The 12,612-nt window shown below is 37.1% G+C and overlaps 1 protein-coding gene across 2 annotated transcripts in view; it reads right to left on the bottom strand.

Moving 5' to 3' along the window:
- STAG1 (STAG1 cohesin complex component) overlaps window positions 1-12,612 on the bottom strand; it is a 200,267-nt gene that overhangs the window by 85,342 nt on the left and 102,313 nt on the right. For both annotated transcript variants that reach the window (XM_076341726.1, XM_076341727.1), the window contains 3 exons: window positions 9,981-10,057; window positions 4,165-4,369; window positions 1,232-1,383 (listed from right to left, as the gene is read on the bottom strand). In XM_076341726.1, the coding sequence (XP_076197841.1) occupies window positions 1,232-1,383; window positions 4,165-4,369; window positions 9,981-10,057 (434 nt within the window). The remainder of the gene's footprint in view (window positions 1-1,231; window positions 1,384-4,164; window positions 4,370-9,980; window positions 10,058-12,612) is intronic.

The raw sequence follows: 12,612 nt of genomic DNA, 5'->3' as shown, positions 1-12,612 counted from the left end.
GACATTGAAAAGAACAGCTGAAGGAATGAGTATAGAGGACATCCATAGACACAGAGATACTAAATCAAGTTAATCAATGTAATTAGTGACTTTGTCCTTCTCTGGAAATTCAAAGCAACAATCAACAAATCTGGAATAGAAACTGTGCTCCAGCTATTTTGACAAAGCAATTCTGCTTTTTAAAATGCTTTAAGGCTGACATTGAATTTAATATTTAATTTAAAATGTTTCCCTTGCAGTTTGGGCAGGAGAGATTGTTCTTGCTTTTCACCTTAATGCATGATTTTTAAGAATTATGAAAGCCAAATAAAATTGTCTTATGGACTGTAGGGGTAAAATAAAAATACGTAATTGTAATTATCCCCAGACAAAGACTATAAAGTCAAGCAATTCTGAGTCAAAGTTATACCTAAAAGAATCCAAGGTGCATACAGGTAAAGCACCCAGACATCCTTAATTTGCCACGGAGTACAACAGTGGCGCAGGAAATATATTCAAAACTAATATATTAAAAATAGTATATTTAAATTTAAGTCATTTATACTTTCAATCTTTCGAGTTTTACATGGCATATTTACAGATTATGGCTGTTTGGGTGTATATGTATTCACTTTCTACTTGTCATCTTTAAATTTCTTTTAAGTACAACTCTAAAACTGAATTTCCTGGGATATAATACTTTATTTAGGGATGATTACAGCACCCTTCTAATGATTTTGCTCACCTAATGCCAGACTGGTACTTACTAAAAGCGACTTAAACGTCTCCCTAGCTTCTTCTCCCTGAGACCAGATGCTATAGCCCCCACTCCAGTGTTTCTTGAAAGTAGCTACAAAAAGAAGTACTAATGAGACACTATGTAATAATTGCAGTCATCAAAGGGAGAAATGGGCAGTGCAGTGAGGGACAACATGTGATCCTCTTTTCAAAATCTTTTTGCAGAACCAAAACAGTTACAACTTGACACTAACTTTCTTCCTGCCTGGTCATATACACAAGCCTGAGAGTAGGAATTCTTCTGTGCGTGAAGAACAGCACACAAACTCAACTGAATGTGTTAATACAAGATTTAAAAATGTAGCCCAAGTAATATTCTTGAGATCACACAAACACGACTGCAGAACTATTCTCTTGCTTCTCACTATGGTACCCAAGTCACAAACCACTCTGGACTTTCTGTTGGAGGGAATGCACATGAACCAGGAAGAAAAAAAACTCATCTTTCACTTGCCTCTTTTCTTTTCTGAAGCAGCAGCTCCAATCTTTCGTTAGCTCTTTTGCCAATCATTTTGTTTCTCTCAGCTTCGTACTGCCTCTGTGTATTATCCTGATGAATGCTCAGGTTTAAGGCAACATTCACAAGAGCAGTCATAAGCTTCATAGCTGCAAAGGCAGAAGACAGAGTATGACTCTTTACCTGTAGTCAGAGTTAAAAAATATTGCCTCAGCAGATCCATACTCACAGAAAATAACCAACTTGACCCTGACACAAAGCCATCTGGAAAGGCACTTCCCACCCAAGCAATACTCAGGCCACTTGGCTTATCTAAAGATCAGAAAAGAGTGTGTATATACCGCATTGAGCTCCAGGCCCTCTCCAGAAAATTATTCATGTTCTGAGTGCATAAGGTCGGTGAGCAAGCATGTGAATCTGCAGGATCAGTGTACACCATGAAGCCAGTTACTGTGGAGTTACATACATTTCTCTACTAAGAATCATTAAGAATCATTATAGATGCCTCCATACTAAGGGTAACTCTTAACCAATAGCTATTGAGGATTACTCAGTTTACAAGGGACCACAGCACTGTTTCTCTGAAAGTAAGTCTGTCATTGATCTAAAGTCAAGTGTATAGTTGTATAAAAATACGGTTAGAACTTTACGTACCCCTATATATATGCATTTTCATGTACTATTTCATTTGGATATAATATTGTTCATGTATATTTTTCTGTCTTAATTTATGTTTACAAAAACATTAATAAGGGTCTTTCCCACATTCTGTGTGGTTACATGGCATATCACAAACTATCACATTATCTCTGGCTAAATATGCAGCATTGTCTTCGAGGTAGAAAAGCAACTATACAAACGGAGAAGTGAAGCTACTCTTATGGTAACTCTGTCTTATCTTGCTATTGCTCAAAGCTGGTAACTCTAGAAGCGCCCACATGTACCTCTTGCGTCAGTTTCTTGCTATAGTGAATCATTTCTCATTCAAATTGGCTAGCACAGAGGAAAATTGAAAACAAAGACCACAGAAACACTCCTTCATGAATAAATGAAATTCTACGAGTAGATTTTCATAATCTTTATCAAGACTGAGCTCCATGGCATCATGCTGACCTCTGCTCTGCAGGATAGCAACAAAATGAAATGTGCAAAAACTAGCTTCAAGGAAATGTGCAGAATCAAAACAAAGCTCTCAGGTGTGTTAAAATAAATAAATAAACGGCATGTATTATCACTGGAAAATGATCTTCAGCAGCTCCTATTCCTAATGTAAGCACTAAATACATATACATCTAATGCAAGAAGCCAGCAGTGGCTTAAATAACTGAAGCTAGTTGTGATGAACCTTGGCCTTCACATTTTCTTATCCTTGCTTGAAGTTTCTAGCTACATAATCTGTGCCAAGTGATAGCAAATATTTCTTCCACATAGCACAGGTCTTGGGTAACGCCTCTAATATACGGTGCTGTTTCCTGTCTTTTCAATCAAACCTCTCAAACATCTGTCCCACACAAAGATGAACCAATCAAAATAAGAGACCAGACTGCATACACGATTATTCTCACTCCATGACCTATCTTCTATAAGACAATCAACGACAATCTAAGCAAATAGCAAATCAAAATCACCTGGAATTGAAGATAGTCAATCAGCTGGAAAGGAATACAGTTTCCATCTCAGTTTAAGTAATAGGCACAGATCTCCAGCAGGTTATCTGCAGCTCAAATAGTGTTCACCTTCGAATACTGAATTTGTAGAGGCAAACTCTAAACCTGGAAACTTACGTCTGCGTAATTCATGTTTTTATCATCCCATTACTGAGTAAGGTGAAGAATGCAAGGGGATAGGTTTCCAAAAGAGTTCAGCCACTGTGAGTTGAAGGTTTTGATTTTCAATTTTAAAATCAAACTCCAATCAAATCTGGAGTTGGTTTTTCAATATCATTGGAAATCTGCCTCTTACTTAGATTCATAGCAAGAGATGACATTTCAAACAAATTCTGATTGAATTTGTTGGACACTGGGTCATACACTTGGAAACCTGAACAAAATTGTAAGAGACTGAGTACAGAAAGACTAACTAAATCAGGAACAAATATTGGCAGTAGAAATATTCAGATTATGACAAATGTCTCCTATAAAGGCTTCAAATATTTGGCATGATCTATGAACAGTGTAGGGAGAAGAATCTTCCAATAAAATGTATTTCAGCACAGGAGATGAGCAGAAAGATATCACCTGACATAACTAGCTTTAGACACCTACATCCAAGCTAGCCACCCTAGTATTGCTTTATAACTGGAGAAAAATAGTTACTTCTAGAGAGCAATTCATCCATCTTACAGGAGACATCTTATACAGGTCTGATGAAATACACTCTAGAAAAGCTTATTTCTATCTAATGATATACCTAGCGCTTTCCTTAGATGTAGGCAGCTGTGTTGGAGGTAGAAGACAGTGAGACCTACAACGATGGCCCAGTGCTCCCAAACCTAACGCTTCTCAAGAGTGAAGGCATAGATTTTCTTTTTCGGTGGACTGAAATTCTTTGATAATACAATTTTCTTGACATTTATTTAGAATAAATTTGTACTTTAAAATACAAAATTATGAAGACATTCTATACAATAAATGAACAACTAATAACAAAATACAAGACATAAGCATGCCACTTTTGATTGACAGGATTCACTGGAGGCCTCTGGGTATAACATAAATCTCAGATTAAGCGCCTCAGCATACTCCTTTCCAAACGAAAAAGTGTATTTTTAAGTAGAGTGATACCATATACAGTACTTGGATTTGATCAAGCTTTCCAGAGTTCTCAGTACTGGTCAAATTCCACCTCAACCAAAATGAGGAGTAATTCTCAAACTGGCTAAATAGTAGCAATTCCTTTGAAAAAACTCTTCTCTGTGCTAGCTTACTTACCAGCTAATGTACTGGTGTGCCTGAAAGCCCGGACCTGGGAATCTGACAAACCAGTCAGAAGAGAGATCACTGTGTCCATCATGTATTCATCATAAATGATGCTATACTGACACTGTCGAATGAGCACTCCGATGAACTCACAGAAGTTGGATCGAAACTTCTTCCACTGTGGCCCAGGCATGGTAAGTGGATAATCACCACTGTCCTGAAGAACAAGAAAATAAAAATATTAAGTATTAGAAGTCTCCCCATTTAATTTATTTTAATGTTGTTGTAGCCATCATGGTCTAATTCAAGCCACTGGAGAATAACAAATAAACCCAACACATTAGTCTTCAATAAACAAAGAAGCTTGTTGGCATAAAACCACTTTTTCAAAGACTTCATTATAACTGGTCTTGACTTATGATATTAGCTCTGTATAGTCCAAAATATGCATCAAGACTCAATTCTTTTCCTTGTGTCCTGGGTTAGGAAGTGGGGGGAAAGGATGAGAAACGAATATTTCAAAGTATTTCAGGTCAAAACCTAAAGAAAGGCTTGTGTGATTGAAGGTTTGTGTTATTCTCCATTGCCACTTCAACTCCATGGTAATATTCTAATTAACTGACTGCCCCTCCCCACAAACTTTGCTTTACTCAAGTTTACAATTGAGATCTTATCAGAAAGTAAACATTGCCCTTTTTTGATCTTATAAACTTACCCTTTTTCTAGTGGTAAAACCTGCCTTCTGATAGAAGTAATGGAAATTTTACTACAGATTCATATACCCCAGACAGTTTCATACATCCTATCTTCCAAAGATTATTGCAAGATTGGAGTAGGCATGTGAACACTCAGTTCATTTAAGTTTAACTCCTCTCCAAGTCTGCTCTTACTATTCTCACTTCAAGCAATATTGCATTTCAGTGACACTGCCCCCCCCCAAACTAGAAAACGCTTTTTTCCCCCTTCAATGAAAAAGACTAAATATAATCTCTCTGGTCACCTGATTTGTAAGCCAATTCCAGATTATCCAAAACATCAAGGCAATAATGTTCCATCCTGAATCTCTTCCCCAAGATAAGAAGTCAGCAGTATCAAAGTTAAATCCATTTGTACGTATTTATGCTGTGTTTTTGTGAAGAACAAGCACTTCTGTTCTCTCAGGATGTGTCTTATCGCCCAGACTGAACCATTTAAAGCCAGTAACGTAAGCACAGAGGAGCTGTAACCAAATAACCTTTTACCTAAAATAAGTGATATTCCCCTGCAGCAAAAAACCCCGTCCATCAAATTTAACCAAATCACACACATTTCAATCATACTAAAATAATGATTACAATTGCAAAGACAAGTGCCCGAATGTTAGAAAAAGACAGAATTACAAGGCAGTCTTAATGACCTTACTGTCTCATTCATTGCAATGCTGAATGACATTATCTTAACGAGCAATATTTTTACTTCTAACTTTGAATGTCTGATTTGAGAGAAATAGGAGCTTTGGTTTAAAAAAAACCCCAACAATTCACAGGGTTGTAAAGCTCCTGGCATAAAGATTATCTCCTAGCATGTTCAATTGTTGCTGTGAGTCCTCAGAACTTCTGTAAATCAGACCAAAGCGTTATGTAGTAGAAACCCAGATAAACACAGTCTAAAATACGTAGCAGTATCATTAGTTGTGCCATGTGTTTCGATGTGTTCTTCGTCTGTTTATGCTTAATGCTCTTGCTAGTGAACTTCAGCAAGGTACAATGTCTTGCCATGTAAATACAAGCCCTGCATTAGTCTCATATTTATTTAGATTTAGGACTGAAATTAAAATGCTAAAGCTTTCTCCTCAATGTTTTTCTGACAGTAACTCCATATGAACACCCCAGACTCTGTTTCTTCTCCCTGCTTACACCTTATTTTCACAAATAATTTCCAGACTAAGTCCTTGCCTGCACAGTACCTGTGGGAACTTTGCATGTGAACTTACGTACATAATATATGCTTATGTATATATAATTTTTTGGAATAGATCCTCAGAATCTCTAGCGCTGTGTGTAACTACTCGCATTTGTATGATGTATTTTTAATGTACAATTACATATTAGACAGTCCTTTCAAAAAGCATGTGAAGACTGCACCAAGAACATCTCATCTGGCTGAAATGGGAAGAATAAATTTACAATAAAGCCACTTTATTGGATCTCTTATTCTCGAATACCAATAAAAATGTGATACATCAGTGACATTGACATGTGATACTTGATGGTCCAATGGTTAGAAAACTCAAACCAAAACAAGTTTTTGTTCACCTGCTAACTCTAGCACAAGAATTAAGAGGGAATTCATCTACAAAATGCCTGTACTCATAAGCCAAGCACCCAAATAGTGCAGCAGATGGATGTTGGTGGAATTCCCTGTCTCAAACTGAACTTGTGGCAACAATGAACAAAGTTATTTCCATCATTTAAGTCCTGCACAAGTGTTCCTCCCCTCATGATGAGGAAAATCAATGCTTCAATCCCTGCCATAAATGCAGAAATTAGGACCAGCAGCCACCTGATTACTGCAGCACTGACCAGACAATGAGATGATCTTGAAAAAGTAAAGAAAGCAGCAAATCCGAATATCTTCAATGGAGATTAAGATATTTTCTGGGCAGCATACTGTGCTAATGAATAGATAATGCAAGATTTTCCCCTAGCTAATACTACACTTGTACTTTTTTTTCCTATTAGCTCTGGACTTGTAGAAATGATTTATCATGTCACAAATATGACAACACGTACTTTATACCACCTACACACATGTACCACTGAGCACTAGCCCCTTTCAACCCTAATCTGATACAACAGACCTGGCATTTTAGGTACATTTTGATACAGGGAGGAAAATATACTAACAAGGGGATGGTCTCCGTCTGAAAATGGCAATCTAAAGATGACAGTGAAGGTAGGTTGGGCAGATAGACTGTCCTAATTATTTTGACAAGAGCGTCACCAACTTTGAGTCTCAGTCTCCTTCACTCCCAACGCAGTCTGAGTATTACCTTCTCATAGACTGACATGGGATTTAGGGGCATGAGAGGACAGCAGGGCAAGGGAAATGTTCTGGTGGCAACAGCTCTAGGCAACTGCTTTGTCTCAGGATGACATGGGGGGATGGACATTAGGATTCGGGAGTCCTGGGGTACTGGAAGAGGTATTATAGGTGAAATGCCAACAGTGATATTTAGAATGAAGAACTGAGGGCTGTTCCCAGCTATACAGAAAATGGTGGTGCTTTACTGAGAAAATAGATGACCACTTGGCCCAGCCACCACTGCTGGTCTCCTTCTGGCTCCCTTTCTTTCATTGCTTACTATAGACTTACAAAAAATAAAGAAATCCAGTGGTAGGACAGGATCAAGGAAGGAGCCTAGTTGGTTTGCACGGAGTCAGGGAGCACAGACAATTGCACTGCTGAAAGAAGGCAAGTAGATCTGCCTGGGTTCTCTTCTCCTTTCTCGAGCAAGAAAAGAAAGGTTGGGAAGGATCATACAGATCTGCCGAATTTAGCTTGTGTTGCCTTTAGTCAAAGGACTGTCACTGGCAAATGGTGTCTGCTACCAACAGCTCTCCCAGAAACAAATGATTGTTGTTCTGAATCTTTAATTGGTGGACACTAAACAGAGGGCGAAAAAGTGTACTAATGCTATGCCAATCACAATTGCAATTTTACAATCTGCTGAAGACCAAGAAAGATTTTGTTTGTTTCTTTCATTATGTGTTTTACCCTGAACAGTAATGTAAGCTGCTCTTATTCTAAAAGCTTACATTTTGGCAGGTCTTTTTTGTGACTATGACATCCTGCTAGGCACAGACCAATCTGAAATAGTATGACTAGGAATATGAACATAGGTCATATGACATATAATGTGAAATAGGTCACATAACAATTATAAACTTACTATGCTGTGACCATTTGATATATGAACATCGGTAGAAAACTGCACTAAATTCTAAAATGTTTTCCACTGCTCACAGTGTATGAGTTTATTCCAGGTTTCAAAATATTCACTGGGTTGTGGTCTAAGACTAACAATTTCATGCTTTATATTAAAAATCCACAAATTCTTTCACAAATCAATTCAGGTGTTAAGCCAGAAGCTAGAATGGAAACTTTGTTAGAACTGTAAAAATTCTGAAAAGTTTTAGGCAATGCAGAAAGAAAGCTTATGTACTAGTAACTGTAATTATTTGAGATACGTCGCTTATATGTACAGTCATGCTCTGCATAAGGAACATTTTTTTTTTCTCCTTTGAGGAAAAAACTTTGGCAGTTTTTGAAAAGGGTTTTTTGAGAAATACTTTCTTCCATCAACTGTGGGACAATCCTCCCTTGGGCAAAATCAATGTTCTTCGGCTTTTGGACAGTGCCTTGGCCGTTCTATTTTGTACAATGGGGCTAGACCAAAGACAATATCCAATTCTGTTTTCAAATTACACTACTAAAAATTCACTGCATTTTATTAACTTTGGTTGGGTGATGTTTTAAAAGCAAAACGAATTTAGCCAGAATGTAGCATGACTTGATACAATCCTTTTGTTACTCATTGTCCACCTAAATTTTATTCACTGTACCCTATCCCACCCATACACAAAGGCCCTGACTGAACACCTGAGTACAGCAAAAGGAGCATCCATATGGCTGCAGTTAAGTACATAGTTAAACATGTTCAAGGCCGTGAACAAGATGGAAATCTTGCAGAAGAAAACCTGAAAAAGAGCAGTGCTCACATTTATAGTTTTCCTGCTTAACTTTTTGAATCACAGCCTTGGCATTCCATTTAGAATTGGTCAGAAAAAGACACTGCTGTCCTACAGAAAATTCATGTTTCTGCATTTGTTTTCCTCACTAAACAAAATGAACACTCAGAATATTTAAGTTTTTTATACATGAAAAAGTCAAAGAAAATACAGTTCAAGAATCTCAAAGCTAAAAAGCATTCACCATTAGGAACATTTTTATTTTGACAGAAGATACCCAATCTGAATTGTAATACACTTGTTTCAAACAAAATGCTTAGATCTTTTGAAAGAGTATTTCTTTCTGTAACACTGTTCCAAAATGGTAATTTTCACGTCAAGTTACTATTTGGCTTAAATTGCCATTTCGAATGAACAAAACATCAATTTGCACACAGAAAACAGAGCAGAACACTGCAAACACCAAGCCTGCAGTCCCGTCTCAGGAATCTGGCATTCTTTGTTGTATGATGGCAGTTCCAAGAGGTGAACTTCAGAATACCACCACCAATTTCAGTGGGATGAGAAAACTTTCTACAGTTCTTCTTACTGCCTCCACTTATTACCCAGGATACAGACAGACAAGGAGATCCCTAAAGCCATACAAAGATATATGAGGGTCTACATGGACCCAGACTAGTTCTTGCAGAGTAAGATCTGGCTAGGCTCTCTTACAGCACCAGATGTGAGCTTGCTCCATGCTTTTGTGCGATAGTACACATGCCCTTAAACTGGCTAATTTACAAACTTTTCAGTACCAGTATTTCAGCATCCAGGGCCTACTCAATCCACAACCCTGACTTCTCAAGATGAGTGACTATAACTACCTTTTCAAATTATTTTATTACTTTTTGGTTTTCCATTATTATTCTTTCCTAAAGCTCATGCTGGCTCGTTATTCCTCATCCAATAGTTTAAATCGCTGCTTTGCTTGTCAATGCAATTTCTCATACTGAGACATTGCTTATCCACTGGTTTCTTGCACACTGCATTTTTATTTTAAAACAAAAGTATATTGTAATATATTTCATAATGTTTAAAGTACTTTGTGTACTATACCTCATCAAATTCTTCTGTCATTTTCCTTATGATTTCTGCATTTTGCATGTTCCTGAACATTTCAATTCTTACAGTACCTGTAATGTAATGAAGGAATAAAAGAAATTAACACAACCCATTTTTTGTTACGTCATAGTATCAACATTTTTCTGCTGCTAAACTTACAGCTCAATAATACATATGAAAGAGTATATAATGCAATAATAACAGGAACACATTGAACAAGACTGTCTCTTGAAGAAGTGCGTAAAAAAAAAAAAATCACCTGTCCTGTAAGGTGCTATCAGACTAAGAGTTAGTAAAATTTTCCATCTTTTTACTCTTTACAACTGAGCAAGTGTGATACAGAAGTGATAGCAATGTAGGACTCATGCCATGTCTGCAGTTGCCAAGTGTTTAATTTTGTGTGCAAAATAAGGTGAAGAACATCTTTTAGTTCTACAGCCACCACTAGTAATTCTCCACTTTTTATGTTGGGTCATGTGGATTACAGATATACCATGATCTCTACGCAGAGAAACAGGAGTGATTTTTGAACTGCTTAGCTCAGGACCAGCACAGCTTATTGACTTAGGCACAGCACTGTGGTAATGGAGCTACAGCACCTGCAGACCAGAGCTAGCACAACTGCATCGTATGGTGCTACTGTCAGCAAGGCTTTGCAAAACCAAAGGCTCCAAAGGGCTCAGTCAAGATGTGAGCCAGCTCAGGACCAAAAGCGGCAATTGCATCTATGTTATTCCTTCATTTGGATTATGCCATTCCTCCTTGTTACCCGAACAGCGTAGTTGATAGGATTAACTTTTCATTGTAAATTGAAGAAAGCTACCAAAATTGAAAATATAACAACACAATAGCAATAAATTAAATTCTTGTTACTTGATCCTAAATTCAATCAGTAGAAACAAATATTTTTACACATTATTGCCTTTGCAACTAGACATTGTCTAAATATCCAGCCACATAGCACAAGTCAACATAGAGAACATTTTTTTTTGCTACTGCACAATCTTCTTTTTGTCACTTCATAATCTTCTTTTGTTAATGGAGGAAATGCAGAAAAATTAAGCAAACTGCAGAGCTATAAAATCCGTATCAACATCATTAACGTTACAAAGGGTAAGTCTCCCTGCTTTTGCAAAAAGTTCAATTGGATTAATGATCCACTGCATGGCTCCAAAAATTCAAACCATAATAGAAGAAGCTTAACAGCTAATAGTATTAGTCCCTGTACAAAGGATAAATAAAGATAATTTAAGTATACTAAATATTATGAGTGTTTTAATTCCGATAGTTCATTCCTTGAAAAATAAGCATTAGAAACATATGCATTTCAAAATACACAAGCACAATTACAGGACACCAATTCTCTATATCTTAGTAGGGGTAGCTTTTTACAACACAACGTAAATACTGATTTCTTGAATTGGTCTTGCTTCTTCATTAAATAATATTTCCTTGTTATCTATTTCATACTGGGTAACACTGTCAACCTCAGTTCTAACAATGGCGATTTAAGTTTGTGCATGGTAATTTACATATTATTAAACATTAATGCAATATATTAATATAAAACACAAAACTAAGAGAATACTACCATATGACAGTTGAAGACCTGTTTTATCAGCTTTGAAGTCATCTGTAAATGGAGCTATATTTTAATGTTTCCCCCAATATTGAAAGTTTTGTTTTGAATAAGCGAACCAGTTTCAAAGTATGTCTCAGTGTATCGAACAGTGGACAGCTATCCTTAGAAATCCACCTCAACTGCATTAATACCTCTTTCTCTCACGGCATGCTGTCATCTGTTGCTCTTCTCATGGTAATATAACCCTCATTGAATAAGTAATCTATTGACCTTTGTTATTTCATTTTTACGGCCCTGATTCTAATTTTATTCTTATCTATTTATGACTTCTATTAATACCTTAAATACCTTCCACATAATACATAACCATATTACTTTGTCAGAAAAAGTAAAAATACCATAACTAAAATTCCTTGTTAATGCACTTCACTCAATTCAAATCTCCCTCCAACTTTGTATAATTCTGTTGTGGTTCTCTATGTCTTTTCTCCCCTGAGGATACAGAATGCAATTGTACTGTGGTTACTATTGCTTAGTGGCTCAGACATTGTTAGTTCTTAAATGACCTCCCACATGTTACTTCACAGTCAAGTCAAGTATAATTTCTCCTCAACAATTTCTCTCAAGGAATCTGTTTCAGGAGGTCACTGCTTAAAGCACTGCTTCTTTAATTCAGCAACTTTGCACATGCAGTAACTGTGCTCAAAGAAAGCTGATGCCTCGTACTGGATGCACTCACCCTCCAGGTTACACACTGTGCCACAGACACATGGAATCCACCCACTAAATTGGCCAAGGGGAGAGGTTGTAAACGCAGGACTACAGACCACAGGTGGTTTCCCTTCAGTCATGGAAAGGCTTTTTGCCTTCCATGACTAGAACTGAGACAGCATCATCTATCTCCTGGGCACCTTAGGATTTCTACTGATCACTGCGCAGAGGCGTTACATATAAGGCTGGTGTAGATTCTATACACATCTTCCAAACAAGCAATAGTCCAGCTCTTTGGAGACACAGGGCAGGGGCATGCACAGGATGAAACAA

Source organism: Aptenodytes patagonicus, chromosome 6, assembly GCF_965638725.1.
Source record: "Aptenodytes patagonicus chromosome 6, bAptPat1.pri.cur, whole genome shotgun sequence".
In the NCBI taxonomy this organism is placed as follows: Eukaryota; Metazoa; Chordata; class Aves; order Sphenisciformes; family Spheniscidae; genus Aptenodytes; species Aptenodytes patagonicus.
Note: the sequence above shows the minus strand (reverse complement) of the source record. Positions and strands in the feature narration are given on the sequence as shown.